Here is a 17,598-nt window from a genome sequence, read left to right on the forward strand (position 1 = left end):
CCCACTGGTGACATACGGCCCTCGACACATTATGTATGGGGGAATGTGACCCTCGACAGAAAACAAGGTTGCCCATCTCTGGTTTAGGGAAACAAGCCAACTTTGAACAGCTTTGGTTTACAATCCTGGCTTGTTTCCTTAAGTCATAGTTAACACTAACCACAGTTCTTGGTTTGGACATAACAAGTGACTGCAGTTATGTGAGGCTGAGGCTAAATTGTGATGCAAAAAGGAATCTAAAATGTGAGCTGCAGCGATGTTCCCAGCACAAACGTTGGCAGCTGCTGTGGAAGGTCCAGAGTTTTTATAGGGCACGTTTACAGGGAACACTAGCTGGTGCACCTGTTGTAGGGGTTAAGACTGTCTTCTTCATCTGGGTGGCCTCTAGATGTGCTGGACTACAATTCCCATCATTCCCAGCCAGCTTGGCCGTTGGTCCCACATCTGGAAGCACAAAACGGGAAGTCTGGATTAAGAGCTCCACAAGTATATAATGGATGCTCCAGGTAGCATTATTTATTAATTTACAATATTTATAAAAGAACGTAACAATAAAACCTTTAAATAAAACCCATCTAAAATGTGTAGGGGCCACCACAAGGACTATCAGCATACTCAGAAAGAAGATCAAAAGCAGAAAATTAAAACTGTTTAGTTTAAAACAAAGTACCAATAAATACGGAGGCTGGTCATTTGAGGAATGCTTCCTGGCGCAGAGCGGTAAAGCAGCAGTTTCTGCAGCTGAAACTTTCCCCACGGCCTGAGTTCGATCCCAGCAGAAGCTGGTTTCAGGCAGCCGGCTCGGGTCGACTCAGCCTTCCATCCTCCCGAGGTCGGTAAAATGAGTACCCAGATAGCTGGGGGAAAGGGAATAACGGCCAGGGAAGGCAACGGCAAACCACCCCGCTATAAGGCCTGCCAAGAAAACGTCAGCGAAAGCTGGCGTCCCTCCAAGAGTCAGTAATGACTCAGTGCTTGCACGAGAGGTTCCTTTCTTTCCTTTCCTGGAACAGAGTTGTTTTCAGGAGGGGACGGAAGCAGCATAGTGTTGGTGCCGCCTGACTTCCAGGGGCTGGGAGTTCCAAAGGTGTGGGGCCACCACACTAAAGACTTTTCTTCTGGTGGACTCCATTTGGGCCAAAGGTCCATGTGGAACCGCCAAGGGCAGAGTCTCCAATGAACTCAGTGACTGGGCAGGTTGGTAAGGGAGAAGGTGCGCTCTCTCTCTCTCTCTCTCTCAGGTATTCGTGTTCCAAATGTTTAACCAGAGAAGTTGGACGTTGGCAAGGAGTGGGTGGGTAGATAGGTGGAAAGGAGCTCTTGATGTTCACTGGGTACCACTTTGCTCCCCTCAGTTATATGCCGTAGCAGTGAAAGATTTAATAAAGAAGACAGACAGAATCTACAAGGTGAAAACACGTAACAGCACTGTGGAATATACCATCAAGAAGCTGGAGCCCGGAGGGAAATACCATATCATTGTCCAGCTGGGAAATATGAGCAAAGAAGCCAGTGTGAAAATTAGCACAGGTGAGCAGTGGCAGTTGGGAAAACCAACTGAATCAACGCATGGGGCTGAATTTGTACGGCCCTTCTTGGCCAAAGGCTAGCAGAAGAATCATAGAATAGTAGAGTTGGAAGGGACCTATAAGGCCATAGAGTCCAACCCCCTGCTCAATGCAGGAATCCACCCTAAAGCATCCCTGACAGATGGCTGTCCAGGTATGTTAGTGGGACTTATTTCAGAGTAGATGTGCATAGAATGTGCATAGAATCTGAAGTCCAGATGTTTTTTTACAGGCGTTTCAAAAGAACTGAGAACGGATGGGGGTCAAGTTGCTAAGACGTTTGCTTGAGTGCTTCCCTTCCGTCTCTCTCTTTGTTTCTGCAGTTTCCCTGGCTGCTCCAGATGCCTTAAAGATTATAGCAGAAAATGACCATATCTTGTTGTTTTGGAAGAGCTTAGCCTTAAAAGAACATCATTTTAGCGAAAGCCGGGTAAGTGAACATCCACATTCCAGGGCTCCCTTTTCTTCCTTGGATTTATATCCTGCTTTTCAAGTGGTTCTCAGTGCAGCCAACGAAATGTTCCATTACAATGAAACCAATTAAAAACAAAAATATCAAAACAAGGACCTCAAAATGCCAGCGTAAAAGCAAGCACACGCCAAGAAGCATAATAATAACAGACAGAGGATTTTAAAAGTCTGGGGAAATGAAGAGGTCTCTTCCTTCCCCACCAAAGCCCATGGAATTGTGTTCCTCTGTGCTGACCTGGCACCTTCCAGATGGCTTAGGAATTGCAGTCCTAACCCATCTGGAGAGCACCAGGTTGGGAAAGACGGCTCTATGCATTCTCTGCACCTCCAGGGAACAGCTTCAGACCATTTTAGAGGTCTAGCTAGGAAATTGGCACTTGGGGAGGGAGGCTTGCCCAGGAGAGTTTTCGCCATTAGAATCATAGAATCATAGAGTAGCAGAGTTGGAAGGGGTCTACAAGGCCATCCAGTCCAACCCCCTGCTCAATGCAGGAATCCACCCTAAAGCATCCCTGACAGATGCTTGTCCAGCTGCCTCTTGAAGGCCTCTAGTGTGGGAGAGGCCACAACCTTCGAGGGGATCACAGAATCATAGAATAGTAGAGTTGGAAGGGGCCTATAAGGCCATCAAGTCCAACCCTCAGCTCAATGGCAGGAATACCCAGTTTGGCACTCCATTCTGAGAGTTTTTCCTGTTTAGGGAAGTCGGAGGAATCCGTCCATCCACATCTATATGTGTGTGGAGTTCGCTGACCTTTCATTAACTCCCCAGACCTCGGTTTGCTTCTCCATGTGCTGGCCCAACTCAGTGGGCATTAAATTGGGCCAGCTCGTAGATTTTCCAGTGTGTGTGTGTGTTCCTCATAAATAGAAAGCTGTGAAAATTGCAGCTGCAATTTGAGCAAATTCTACAAACTGCAGACTCAATTTATGCAACTTTCTATATATGAGAGAAAAAGAAACACACACACACCCAAAATATCCTGGATTCTGGGAAAAGCCCTGCAGCCATGACAGTAGGAATCCGGCCGGCCCCCGAAGGGCTGGAGTTTCAAACAATGGACGTCCCTATTCCTGTTAAGTGTTTCTTGGCGCTTGGCTTCAGCCTGTGCTTATTTAATTTATTTATTTATTTAAAACATTTGTATCCCGCCCTATATCATTAAGATCTCAGGGCGGCGTACAGATAAAAGCATACAGTATAAGACAATAAAGATGCACAGTTAAAAAAAAATTAAACCATGAACCAAGTCAAAACGATATATAATTGAAAAGCAATTAAAACATCTTAGTGAATTTCTCCTTCTATTCTCCCCCTCTTTAACTGTGAGTTCTTCTTAAGTAGGCTACACCCACGTTGCTCTTGCTTCTCTTATTTCTCGCTTAAAAGGACAGCAAGGAACTTTTCAGCAGGATGGGCAGATATCACCCTTGTAGGATCTCCTTTGTCTCTTTTGTTTTTTGCTAGAACTCAGAGATCTGCCTGGTGCATAAGACAGATGCTTAGAATGAAAGAAGTCCGATCCCTTGAATTTGCTTTGAGTACCAGAACTGAATGGACCTCTCAGTCCCCACTCTGAATCTCAAGCCAGGTTTTGAAGTTGGCTTACAACTCCTGGCTTTCCTGGGAGCAACAAACCAGGAATCAGGGTTGGATGTAATGCTCAGCTTTTCCTTGCTGGCGATGTTCCTGGTTATTGAAGCCACTCCCATTGGTGGGAGGAGCCAAGCAGGAGCGATCAAGCAGTGTGCATCAGCAACGCTCACTCGCGTAGGGTCTGGAGCCAGGATACTCTGGAATTTTCACATGTGGTTTTGTATGAACACGGCCAATGCATGGTTTTAATCTATAAAGCCTTACACGGCTTGGGACCACCATACCTGATGAAACGCCTCTCCCGACATGAACCTACCCATACACTGTGCTCAACAACTAAGATCCTCCTCTGAGTACCTACTCTGAGGGAAGCTCAGAGGATGGCAACAAGGGAGAGGGCCTTCTCGGTGGTGGCCCCCCAATTATGGAATGATCTCCCCGACGAGGCTCACCTGATGCCAACATTGTTATCTTTTCAGTGCCAGGTCAAGACTTTTCTCTTCTCCCAGGCATTTAACAGCAAATGCTGAGTTTTTAAGTGACCCAAGAATAGTTGTTTTAAATGGATATTGTTGCTTTTTATACTTTTGGTGGTTTTAAATTTTGTATATCTGTTTTAAGGTTCATTATTTTTAACTTTTGTAAACCGCCCAGAGAGCTTCGGCTATGGGGCGGTGTATATAAATGTAATAATAATTAAAAAAAAATATGAGACAAATGAAATAAATAAAACAGAATGAAAAGCAGAGGACAATGCAGGAAAACCACGAATGGGCCATAAATCATAAATACAATAACCAATAGCTCTTTCCAACTGAAATTACCTTTATTTTTGTTTTCGCTTAATTTCAGGGGTATGAGGTCCACATGTTTGACAGTGTGATGAATAAAACTGCATACCTGGGAAACACCACTGAGAATGTCTTCAAAGTTTCCAACTTGAAGGCCGGCCGCAATTACTCTTTCACAGTGCAAGCAAGATGTCTCTACAGCGGGCAGCTGTGCGGCGAACCTGCGACGCTGCTTTACAACGAATTAGGAACTGGTAAAGAAAAGATTTCCCTCAGATTCAAGCATCATGTTCTGCTCCATTTCCCTGCGATGTCTCTTCGCGCCACTGTAGGACTGCTTGGAAGCCGGGAACGGCATGGACAGATGCCGAGCACCGGGGACCTTCTTGGCCCCTCATTGCTATTCCTTCTGGCCACCTTGCACAAATTATGCAAATCTCAGCTGTAATTTGTGCAAATCACACAAACCGGCCGAAATTCGCATCATTTGTGCAAAATGTGATTGCAGTTTGGCAAATTGCTTTTTAAACAATTGTTTTTTTAAAAAAAACCAATGAAAATATTCCCAGATTTTGGGAAGAATCCTCCGTTTGGCTTGCAAATGCAAAAGCCGCGTCAAGGGTGCTGCGGAAATCTAGCAAGCTTGAAAGGGGCCGGATTTCCCAGTGACGGACATCCCTTGATGGGAACTACGTTTCAACACATTTGGAGGGTTGGGGAAGGCTGTGTTAAGTGATAAATTCCCTGGCTTGGTTGCCTGTGGTGAGTAACTGATTGGCAGCCAGACAGAAAAGCTTCTGTACATTTAAAGAGAGCTGGTTCCTTTTTACCTCTTAGTCCATCAGTTCTGTTAGCCGCAAAAAGTAGCCCAGGCATCCCTGGGCTTCGATGGCTGCTAACACCCTTTTGTGCACTAGAAAATTCTGTGGATTTGTTGGCCCCTCATCGCTATTCCTTCTGGCCACGTTGACATTCGGGTTGGGAGGGCTCCCCAAAATTGCCAGTGCTCACATGGTTCTGGGCTTCCAAGAGTTATCACAGCAGCACAGGGAAATGGCTCTTATGAATCCTTATGAATCACTTCTCACTTCCTTCTTTCCTTCCTTCCTTCCTTCCTTAGGAGGAGATCCTGCTGCATCAAAAATGGGCAAATCTACAGATGTTGCTGCCATAGTGGTACCGATATTATTCATCTTGCTAGTGACTGTGGGCATAGGTTTTGTCATCTTGTACATGAGGCACAGAAGACTTCAAAATAGCTTCACGGCCTTTGCCAACAGCCACTACAGTTCCCGACTGGGGTCGGCGATATTCTCCTCAGGTGACGATTTAGGTAAGTGGCACCATTTTCCACAGATCTCAGAGGAGGCCTTAAATGGGCAGAGCTCATAAGGTCAGAGCTGTGCTACGCAAGTCCACAGGGGCGGGGTTATGTCTGTAGACGTTCCAGGCCAAGACCTTGCTTCTTGGCCCACTCCAGACATTCACAAAATTCGGATGCCGGTGAAGACTGTCCCTCTCTCTTGTCAACAGGCACATTTTTTTGATGTGCCTTGAAATGAATGGGAATCTCTGGCCACGAAGGAGCTCTGCCCGCGCACGTGAGCGCAGGGAGCCTCGCTGCCGTTCTGTGTCAGCAGCCTTGTGTGTTTATTTCCCAGGAGATGACGATGACGAGGCACCAATGATCACAGGCTTTTCAGACGACGTCCCCATGGTGATAGCATGAAGAGTGTTTCTGGCTCCGGAAACCAAAATGGTGTAAATATTTTATTTGATAAAAAAAAAAAATCAGAACAGCCAACTGTTTATTTTAAAACAAAACAAAAATATATATGCACTTTTGAGTTGCAATACGTTATTTTTGTATGGGATGAAAAAAAAAAGAAGAAGAAATAACTATTACACTTTGTAGTACACAGCTGTGAACTTTCAAACCAGGTTGATTTAGTAACAATTTCTGTTGTTGTTGTTTTCCTTTCCAAACCCTAATTTAGTCTTACAAGGCTGTGCTTGCTGAGCTTGCTTTTGAGTCTGTGAGATATGTTCTGTTCACCGTGACTCCGATCCTCAGAGAACTTGTGGGGGTTCAGAGGTGAACCCCTTGACCCTCCCTCCAGCTTGGATATCATAGGATGGAACTTGGTGTGATGAAGGATACCATGGGTGGGTTCCCCCCCCCCCGTGTTTTGAAGCCTGCCCACCCCCTCCACTCGTAACGGACAATGATGGAAAGCGGTGATGTGATCTCATCAAGTTGTGCGTTTCCCTACTTTTCTTCCACGAGATTGGCTTCCATTCCAACCCTTTTCTTCCACAACATTGGTTTCTATTCCAATTCAAGAAGGGGGATTCTTGAATGGGGGGGAGGGGCGTTCCTAGCAGTCAGACTCAAGCACTTTGCCTCCTGTGCTGCCCTTCCCAATGCAAGCTCTGATGTTCGAAGGCAGCCTGTCTGAGCAATCTCTGGTTGGGGTGAGGAGATGCCCAGAATATTGGGTTTTATGTCCTCCCCCCACTCAGGAAGGCAGGGATCACGTGACATTTGCAGGCAGACTGGTTCCTCTGGTCTTGCCTCCAGTTTCCTTCCCAGCTGTTGCTCTCAGAGCTCGCTGCTCCCATCTGAACCACTTGCCTCTGATGTGGGAACATTGTCTGATCCTAATCTCCTGCTTCTGTTCCCTGATTGCTGCCTTAGATCTTAAACCCTGGCTTTTCGGAGGGGGGGGGGCAGGGAGACACACACAGCACACCTGCTAGTGGCCCACCTAAACAGGCAGCCCCCGGCCCTTGCTGATGCCTGGCGCCCACAGAGGGAAGCCCACAGCGTTAGAAGAACACGCCATGTGTCTCCATCACTGCACGCTACGAGGGAGATGGAACTTGACTTGAACCTCTCTTCTGTGCTGTGTCAAGTTCTGCCCTTAATGGAGGCCAGGCCAAGGAGGTCACTGTCTGACCTTCGTGATATGAAGGCAGAGCAGCTGAAGCAGATGAGGTGGGACAATACGAATGGCTTGGCCATTAGTTTTCTCTCGGGGCGCGTCCCCCCAAACGCTGCTGCTGCTACAATGCTCTATTCATTCCCAGGGGGATCTTACCATCCCCTGAGTCTAGCAACTCAAAGAACTGGTTCTCTGAGGATCAGAGTCTAAACTTTTTTTTTATTTCCCCTAAGAGAGAAATTTTATTTAAAAATAAATAATTCAGGAAAAATAAATATATATCTATATCTATATATATCTATGAAGAGATGTAATAGTTCCTGAAGGTTTTATGGACTTAAAAATATTCTTTGGGTTTTGTTTTATATGAGATTTTTGTTCTGTTTTATTAATTTATTAGGAAATCTGCTTTTGGTCAGAATTCCAAAATTCTCAAGTCATGTGCACACTTATGGTGTGGAGAGACGTGCCACTTTAATCTTTTGCAAAATAGTCAGGTTGTTTCATTTTTTTTCCTGTGTCCTGTAATTGAATCAGGTATTATTGCCATAGTAAAACAAACAAATGAACAAAAATGACATTTTATTTTCATCTTTGAATACGGTTTTCATGCTTGATGAGAAAGCAAAAAAGAAAAGAAAAATGGGGTGAGGACTGAGGACAGAAATCGTTTCTGCATAGCAATTTGCAAGCATTCACAAAACCAAAAAGAGAAGAAAAAAAGGGTTGCACAACATCCCACATGCTTTTTCATTTGATTTCCTGATTGCCTTTTTGAGGCTGAGTAAAGATGATTAAGCCCCGAACCACAGCCCTGAGTGTATCTTGATGTATGCAGACAACAGCTCTTGCACAAGCGGGCTTTCTCATTCTCCTAGATTAGGCTGCAGAACACCTGGCCTGTGAGCTTAACTGGGCCTGCTGGCTCCCCATGGAGTTTCTTTGGGTGCCTCCAGGGGGCAGGGCTTGGCCTGCAAGCCCCAATGCTGGAGGAATCATCACTGTTATCTCCAACCTGAGCTCGGAGATAACGACATGGATACAGATGCCGGCTGGGTCTTGACCATTTGCGCAATGCAGGTGGGAGGTTCTGGATCATCAAGTCTTTTCCTTGAAGGTGGGTAGTTCCGGAACCCTGACCAGGCTGGGATCTAAGAGTGCCAGCAAGATGAAACAGGCCTTTAAATTCTCACTCCAGGGCTTTGACTCACTCCTGTTCAAGGACTTTGACTTGTCCACAGTGTGGACACTTCCTTCATCCTCACTGTGAAGCCTGTTTATACATTGTGGCTCCTTAGATTAACACAGGCCTTCTGATCTGCAGAAGCAAGAAAACTGGAGAAGCTGGAGCAAAGTAAAAAATGGCCATGCGGTGTCTGTAATGGCCCACTTGATTTCACGTTAAATGTCACCAGCTGGTCTGTGTGTTTGCTGTTACCTTTTCTTCAGAATGCAGTTTCCATCCTCAGTTGGTTTGGGCTTTTGAGAAAGAGCTCTCTTATTCGTGACCGACAGTCCCCGGCTGTAGCTGTGGGTGTAACCTCGATGTTCAGAGTCTGATATGTTTGCCAGTCAGCTGATGTTGCAGACTTAGCATAGCTATGCAGGTTAGGCTCCAAAGATAAACATCAGCCATTCTCAGTACCTGGTCCCTTTGTCTTGTGTTTGCATGAGTTAGAATGTGGATGCCACCAGTCAGAATAGTTAGTGGGAGTAAGGGCTCATTTAGTTACCCCTAAACACACACACACACACACACAAAGAGGGTGCAAAATACTGTTTCCCTGTGGTGAGCATAATCTTCTAAAATGTCTTCTCCAGAATTCCAGCCCAAATGTGTGCAGGCTCAGACCCTCCAGTGCTTAGCACTGCATGCCTCTGGTAGACCTTTGGCCCAGTGCAGACATCCTTAAAGCTGCCATATAATTAAAGGGTCTGGGATAGGTTTTGCCTTTCCACCATATCTCAAAATTAGTGTGCGTTATGGGTGCCCCGCATGGAGGCCTGTATGTGCAAAATCCCAGCCTGCCTGGCCTTTCTTTCTCTTCTTTTGAGGAGGAATAAGTAGTGTGATCGGATGGCCATGAATGCAGGCCTCGATGTTGCAGTGCGTGGATTCTGTGTGGGGTGCAGGATGGAAGCCAGATCCACCATTATGCAGAGCTCTGCCCATGCCGATAAAGCTGTGAAGCAGGCCGCAGAAGGCTGGCATGCAGGGTGAAGAGGCTTTTACTACATGATTATGCCCACTCCATGGAAGCTCTTTTCAGCAGCCTAGACCAGGGGCTTGTAACTTTTCACTTGGCCCTGCATCTTAGCGGGGCGCCCATATTCTGTATATGCAAACGTAAGTCGCTCCACACCAAGAAATGCGACACTTCATGTTCGTCACGATGCAAGTACTTTTATCGACTTGAACCGAAAGTGTATCTCTTTTCTGTGTAACGTAGTCTTCCTAAGGTGGGAGCGGATATCAAATGGGCCGTGACTTTGATAAGCAATTGGTTTTCTGTAATTTCCACCATGCCTTTCCAATAATTGAGTGTTCTTTCTTTGACGATGAAGGTTTTCCCCGCACAGATGAAGTCAAGATTAGCATAAAAGAGCACAAAAGGTATCTTAAAGCTGTGCGCCAGTGGGCGCTGTGGGTGAAATTAACCTGCCATGGCATGATATTGCCCTGAGTATGTAGAGCCATGGTTTTCATAGCTTCAGGGTACATGTTCGATGTTGGCTTGTCTCGCAAGAAACCCTCCTCCTAGCCCCACCTGCATCTGCTGCAAAAGCATTGCAAGAATTTGAACATGTGGTTTGTTGTTGGATTAAATCTCTGGGTTGTTTAATTCTCAGCAACCGAGAGTGCTGGGTTCAGACATCACGACTAACAATCCGTGAGTGGGGTGTTCCTGAGTTGTTTAGCAAAGCAATGAAAGGTGAAGTAGTAAGCATAGGGCAGGAAGTCTGCCTGTTCACTCATGTGCAGCCCACCAATCCATGTGATGTTTAATCCTTGAACTGGCGTTATGTGCGAACCAGGTCAGTATCTTCTGTGGTTTGGATTAAAAGCTTAAGCTAGAGGAGAACTTTGGGGCCAGTTTGGAGGCAGATATTACAAGCCACCCAGGTTCACATATCCGGTGCAGGGAATAGGCATTTCAGCTATACCGCTTGTGCTTGCCAGAGCTGCTAAATTACCGTGTGTGAACTGTGTGTATCCTAAAATACACCCCCTAACATTCCAGTGTCCCGGTGGAATCTAGTCCGCTGTTACAGATGCAGAACCCTTCCTGAAGCTTCAAAGGAAAATCAGGGGCTCCCTGGATACACATTGTCTGACAAACCCACTGTGACAAATAGCAAATTGCAATGGGTCGGAGAGATTCCTTTGGAGGGCCCTTGGCAGCAACGTCTCTGAGCAAGGAAGTTCCCTGATACCAGGCCAGGTTTCGTCTATCTAGCCAAGTCATGCCTCCCTTGGGCTGGGGTCTCCAGGGGAAGCCGTTCACATCACCTGCGACTCGACCCTTCTAACTGGAGATGTTGGTCACATCACCTGCAACTTTCTCCATGGCAAGCCGGCATTCTTCCAGTGAGCTCTGGAACGTCTACAGCTTTAACTCTCTGTGGTTTGGTACTATGCTAGGCAGACACCCTCGGTCCTTTTAAACAAAACAGAAAAACCCAACAACCCCAAATCTATTTTTCTTTCTGCAAAAACAACCACTGTGTTGAAGATTCTTGACAGGGCTAGTGCGTTTTATATATAAATAAGCGAACTGTCAGCTTCAGACGTGTGAGCAGGACAGATGCAGTGAGGAATAAATTGTATATTTTTACGAACGTTTGGAGTACAAAGATGTATGTGAAGATTGTCTTTGTTTTGTTCGTTGTAAATATGTGGATGCTGATTTGTCTGTTTTGTGCCAGTAGTTTTTGAAACATGAGAAATTTCCCCCCTGATGTCCCCCCCCCCGATACGTTCAGTGTGATCAACAAAGGAAGCTATGCAATGCTTGGGTTTAGAGTGACTGATTTCATCCCAAAAATGGAGGGCAGTCTGGCAGAGGGTGCTTCTCCGGCTCTCATATTGGACGTGGCGTAAGAAGAGGGAAAACTCCGCCAGACAAGGCTTGTCAGGAGTCAGGTTGATAGGAAAGTATTTCTCTGGTAGTATCTGAGGCCACCGACTGACAGAAATGGGTTTAGTCAGTGAGTGCAGTTGGGGATGAAGACAAGAGCCCCCTGCACTTATTCCTCTTCTTCACCAATAGTGGAGGTGAGAAGGAGGAATTGCCATGGCATGGCCTACTTGCTCATTGGCTCTCTGCCTGTCAATTATGCAAGCAGGGCCAATGAGAAAGAGGAGGAGGAGCCATAGTAGCTAGTGGCAATGGCAATGAGAAGGTAGAACCCCTATGGGAGGACCCTCAAAAACGTGGAGATGACGCTGTCCAGAAGTCAAGTAGGCAGGAGTTAAGGTAGCCCACAACCAAGGCAGGAAGGCAAGGATTTTGTGAGTAAGGGAGAATGCAGATCATTCAGTGGGCAAAATCCTGGATTGCTGGCAATGGCTGTCAACAGAACCGGGGCCCATAATATAGCAGAGAAAGGGAGCCAATATCAGGATTTTGAGCTATGGTCTCAGCCGCATCTACTTTGATTGTTTGGAAGAAAGACTGTGGTTTTTGTTTTTAGTGGCGTTTGTTTAGCAGTTCGGGATTGGGAAGGATGTTGCGAGGATGAGCAAGCTTCTGATATCTAAAGATTGCACCTGATGATTCTTCTGAGACATCACAGGTCGCATTTCTTGAGTTTGGAGGGGAAACATCCGAGGCAGAAAACAAAACAGAAGAACAAAGGGTCTTGTGGCACCTGAAAGACTTGACAGATTGTGGCAGAAGCTTTTTTTGGGGGGACTAGAGCCCACTGTCAGATGCATGAACCCTTATCAAGAGTTTCATGTGTATACATACACACAGTGCACGCAATGGAGGAGGGTACGTATAGGGGTGGGGAGTGAAATCCGAGCCAGACTGCCCTTCTATCCCCAAAACAAAATTACGAATTGACTCTGTGGCTCATTTCCTTGGCCCTGTTTTTCAAAGACTGCTGTGGCAATCTCAAATCAATCTGAACCCGGAAGAGTTAATGGAAAACTAGAATGTGGAAGGAAGAATTGTTTTAAGTTTAAATAAAATGTGCAGAAAAAATCCTGCTCAAATGTATATTTCCTCTACTGTCATCTGTCAGTCAGCCATCAGCTCAGCGGTAAAACAAGTGTGAAGTCACATAAATGGGATGTTAATACACATCAATTTACTTTGAAGTACATGAGCCTCGGCAGGAAACACTTCAGAACATCTTAGGGAAATGTTTCCGCCCCGCCCTTCTTAGTTTCATTTGTTTTGCTTAGCATGAAACAAGAGCTGGTCAAGTGTAGCTCTGAAAGACTTTTCTTTTTTGAAGGATGCATCCCACGTTTGAAACTTTCAAAATGTGGGTATTGGTAGAAATCTCTGCATAGGATTTTCTGGCAGCATTATACCAAGTCAGACCGTCTGTCTGTCTAGCTCACAATTGCCCACACCAATCTTCCCTGACCTGGTGCTTGCCAGATGTGTCCAACTGCAACTCTCAGGGTGGTATCCAGATGTGTCCAACTGCAACTCTCAGGGTGGTATCCAGATGTGTCATTCCGTTCTCACAGATGAAGTTGCGCTTGTGGAAACTAGGTTCTCAACCATGCGCGAGCAAAGAGTCCAACTGGAGTTATGCTTCTGCAAGCTGTTTTACATGGCTCTTGTGCAGTGCCTTGTGCAACATTGCACACCTGCTTTTCACCCACTGTGCAATTGGTTGCGCATTCTGCCTGTGTCACTGGGTCACGCAAGTGCTTGTACCCGATGTGCAACGTGTGGGGGAAAGCATTGTGCAAGCGTAATGGGCAACCGCCTGCACAACAGAAAGACTGAACCTTTACCCTTGTGTTAATAGGGTCTTTAAGGCCCCCATTGGCATGGGGGGGGACACGTGGTTCCCCAAAGCTCTGGAAATTGTGCATTTCCTGCTTTCAAGCCTATGGCGGCTGCCATTAACACAGAGGGCAGAAGTGCGTTTGTCAAGGCATCACGATCCCTCACCAGTGGTCTGAGCTTGCTGCTAGGGCATCCGCCTGGGTCCATGAGGGTCGGACATGGGGGCAGGGCGCTGCTCTCACGGACCCAGCCGGACACTCACAAGAACTCTATTTAGGAGATGCTTATTCCCCATGCCGGTTTAATGAATTCTGTTAGCCCCACCAGAATAAAACATAGATAGGTCAAAGCCCTTAAATGATCCCAGGGTTTCCTTTCCTTGCTTTCACCACATTTCTGCTTCATCCATTGTGTAAGCAAATCCAAAATGCCAGTGTGTGAGAAGATAGTTGTTGTAGGATAACATGGTGTGAATAAACCCATCCTTGACACAGTGGTTACCCAGAGGGCTTACAACTAGTGTGAGTGTGTTACGTGGTATGATTTTAAAATTGAGATCATAGGACTTTTGCAACGCTGGGGGAGGGGAAAAAGTCTTTGTTGAGTCTTCTTTTCAAATTTAGCACCAAGCGAAACGTTAATGAACTGGAGTGCTGCGCTTAGGTGACTTGAATTAGTTGTGTCTACCTTACACTGCGTCTTGCCTTCCCAATTACATTTGCTGCGAACACACACTCATGGAGTTGGCTCCCTCCTCATTATCCGGATCCGTGGGGAATACCTTGGTGTTCTTCCTCCAAACCGTGTGGGTGTGTGGAATATTTGCATGCAGTAAATTACATTTCAAACACTGACAACAAGGCTGTTAGCTCAAGGAAGAGGCTTGACTTGCTAGCAGGAGAATGCGATGGATTTTTTTTTTTTTAAAAAAAAATAATCATTAGGAAAGATGGGGGAGATACAATTAATGGGCTTGTCATGCAAAGTGTGATACCAGCTAATCTGCACTTAGGGTGGTATGCCAGCACATCAGGAGACCTATGGTGTTATGCGCCAAGCACCTTTGTCAAATGCGCTACCTTGATCATGGGATGCTTTTTTATGAACTCCAGCTTTAGACAGTCCATCTAGCACAACCTTCCTCAACCTGGGGCACTCCAGATGTGTTAGACTGCAACTCCCAGAATGCCCCAGTCAGCTGCTGGGGCATTCTGGGAGATGCAGTCCAACACATCTGGAGCGCCCCAGGTTGAGGAAGGCTGATATTGCCCCATTCAGAAGACACGATCACGTGTTTCTGACTTACTTTTCACTTCCCTTTGCAGATGGCAGGATCAGGAAGTAACTATTGCAGAAACCTCTGCCCCCAGTGTCTCTTTGTACACGTGACAGCAGAATCTCCAAGCTCAGGGCCATGATGAGACCTGTAAGAGTGCCCAGAGAGTAGTAAGTAGAAGCTGACCTGGAGGAAAGGGAGAGAGAGCAGATCTATTTTGACTCTCGTGCATCTTTTGTGACCAAACCTATTTGAGTTTTATTAATTTGTGTTTTGCATTATGCCCTTTTTTTTGGCAGTCAGCATGTTGAATATAATTGGATCATTCGGTTAGGGGAAAGTAGGTTTCCAACTCTGTGTCAAAGTGAGCGGAAAGTGAGGACTTGCTGCAAATGGGGTTGAGGATAAAAATCGAGAGCTTGGCTGATGGCAAATGCTTCTTTAACCTGCCAAATGTCAGGGCGCAAGGAGGATCTCTTAATTGTAAAATTGTAGAGCAAAAGCCTATTGACATATCTGCCTGCAACTGAATAGGGACCTTGGATCCTGAAGAAGGGGAAATGGAAAAAAATGAAATCACCATCAAGGCTATATAAAGGGACCTTAGAAAATAATGCCACCGCTAACTTGCTGAACTCACAAAGAGGCCTGTGGAGTTCATTGTGTGGGTGACTGGAGCCAACTCCAGCAGGTGGTGCTAAAGAGGCAGAATCACTGGAACAACCCAGCTTCTGCATGACAAAAACCAGATGTGGCTCACTCCAGCTTTTTGCCAATTTTGCCTTGGGCTGGGCTTTGCGTTTCCTAAATTAAAGTCAAAGCTCCCCCCAGTGTCAGAGGGATAGGAGCAGTGAATCCTCAGCACACACGAAACCTCGCCTTTGGCTCCCCCAGTCCACTCATTCCCCACTGAAATTGAAGCCCAGGACTGACAAACTCAACTTACGTACCTCCTCCTCCTCCTCCTCCTCCTCCTCTTTCTACCTTCACCTCTCTTGCATCCATTCCTAGCTGTGGTTGTTACCGTCATCCCTTCCTCTGCCATGCCTCCACCCACCCACTTACCCCGTCAGAAATGAAGCTGCAAGCCACTTGGGGGCAGAAACCAGTTTCTTGTCTGTTATTCTGCAAAACCCCATGCACATTGATAGCACTCATGTATATATACACATAAACATTTTCTCCATCTCATGGATTATTATTAATAAAACACAGAACCCGAAACACACAGCATATTCTTCTTTATTATATTTGCCCTCTGCCATATGGTACCAGCAGCTCCATCAATGTAGCTTACACAATATAATATCATTTACATGTAAAACCTATACAAATGAACAGATTTGTTTCAAAAAATTTTTTTAATAAAAAGCAACAACAAAAACAAACCACTCTGCAATTAAGGAATTTCCAGGATGGTTTACATCGGTCATAAAACACAATACAACAGTAGACAAAGAGAGGCAGTAAAACAATCACAGCAGTGGTGTTTTTTTAAAAAAATAATAAACACACCAATAAACCTATGAAACTGCAACCAAAGTGCAGCCAAAAGACAACACACAAAATAGCAATATATATCCAACATCTTGCTACTACAAAAGCTTTCTGAAATAAGACAGCAAAACCCTTTACCACTCTTTGTTGTAAAATAACAAGCCTTTCAGACAACAAAAGATTGGATCGTGCAAAATGGAGGGGTCTTGAGACAAGGGCACTTGGTGGATGATTCCACAGGGCCACAAGTGCTTTGTGCTAAAACCTGATCTAGTTGCGATGCTCACCTGCCCTGTTCTATTGCAGACCAAGCAAAATACGATTCAATTGAAACTTCCAGTTCTTTGCAGCGCTATTCGAATACAGAAGGTGGCAGTGTAGACTTTACATTATCCACAACTCTGGGAGTCCCTTTTCTTTCTTTCTTTCCATTTTGGATATATTTCTGGTGGCCTCCAAAAATTATTTGCTCCAGATGAGTTTTTTTGCTATTGTAATATGTTGTTTCACCCAACCCGCTCTGAGTGAAGTCAGAAGAAGGATACTGGGCTTTTTCTTTTTCTTTTTTTCATATACTAGCAGACATTAGACACACAGTTCTTAAAGGGCCAAACGTACCCCTATTCACATTTCGACAGCTGGTTGTCTTTTTGAGCTCAAAGAATCCATCGCTGATGGTAACAATGGAACTTTTGTGGAAGGAATATTACTGGAGTGGAACTGAATGTACATATTGGATGAGCATTCCCTGGCCTGCATTTCTCTTTGAAGATTAGAGCTACTAAGTCAAAGGAAGGGATCAATTCATTCTGTAAGGCAGCCTTCTGCACCCTGGTACTCTCCAGATGTGTTCGACTAATCCTATCATCCCAGGTCAACATGGCCATGCCGTCGGAGGGGGGGGAAGGAGAGTTGTAGTTCAACACATCTGGAGAGCACCAGCATTGGAGAAGGCTGTTATAAGCTAAATGAACATCTAGTCCTATGGAGTGCCCACTGTCTCTGGTCTGTGATGAGTTACTTGGTTTCTGCCAAGTTCACCTTTCTCTATATGCTCTTTTATGGTTACCAGGCTACATATAAAATATGAACAGATAGAATTCTATCTTAACCAATTTTTACATCCGCAAATTAATTTGTGTCACAATTTACAAAGTTCTTTGGTATCCCACATTTCATGTAAATTGCAGGTGATAGCATGGTTTCTGAAAGCGATGAAATTCCTCATTTGGGGAATCTGATACCTTTTGTAAAGAAGGACTCGCTCGCTTAAGAGTTGGGTTAAATGGCTTCACGAGCGATGTGCAAAGTACCGTGGAGAAATTGACGAGTCTCCTAGAGCCTGCCTTTGGCTCCCCTAGATATTCTTCAGGCCTGAAACAGATGCCGTCCAGGACGCAGGTCAGGTACATATTCCATATGTGCCCCGTCTTGTTTAAAGGCACTTGCCAAGTGTAGTGTTCAAATGGGCCATGAAT

General features: G+C 45.5%; 1 protein-coding gene across 1 annotated transcript in view; it reads left to right on the forward strand.

Annotated features, from left to right (window-relative positions):
* Positions 1-7,495, forward strand: part of SORL1 (sortilin related receptor 1) — an 89,042-nt gene extending 81,547 nt beyond the window's left edge. The window contains exons 44-48 of the mRNA XM_063139547.1: positions 1,356-1,530; positions 1,892-1,998; positions 4,489-4,681; positions 5,548-5,760; positions 6,089-7,495. Coding sequence (XP_062995617.1) covers positions 1,356-1,530; positions 1,892-1,998; positions 4,489-4,681; positions 5,548-5,760; positions 6,089-6,156 — 756 coding nt within the window. The 3' untranslated portion in view covers positions 6,157-7,495. The remainder of the gene's footprint in view (positions 1-1,355; positions 1,531-1,891; positions 1,999-4,488; positions 4,682-5,547; positions 5,761-6,088) is intronic.
* The last annotated feature ends 10,103 nt before the right edge of the window (positions 7,496-17,598 follow it).

Source organism: Elgaria multicarinata, chromosome 12 (assembly GCF_023053635.1).
Source record: "Elgaria multicarinata webbii isolate HBS135686 ecotype San Diego chromosome 12, rElgMul1.1.pri, whole genome shotgun sequence".
Taxonomy (NCBI): Eukaryota; Metazoa; Chordata; class Lepidosauria; order Squamata; family Anguidae; genus Elgaria; species Elgaria multicarinata.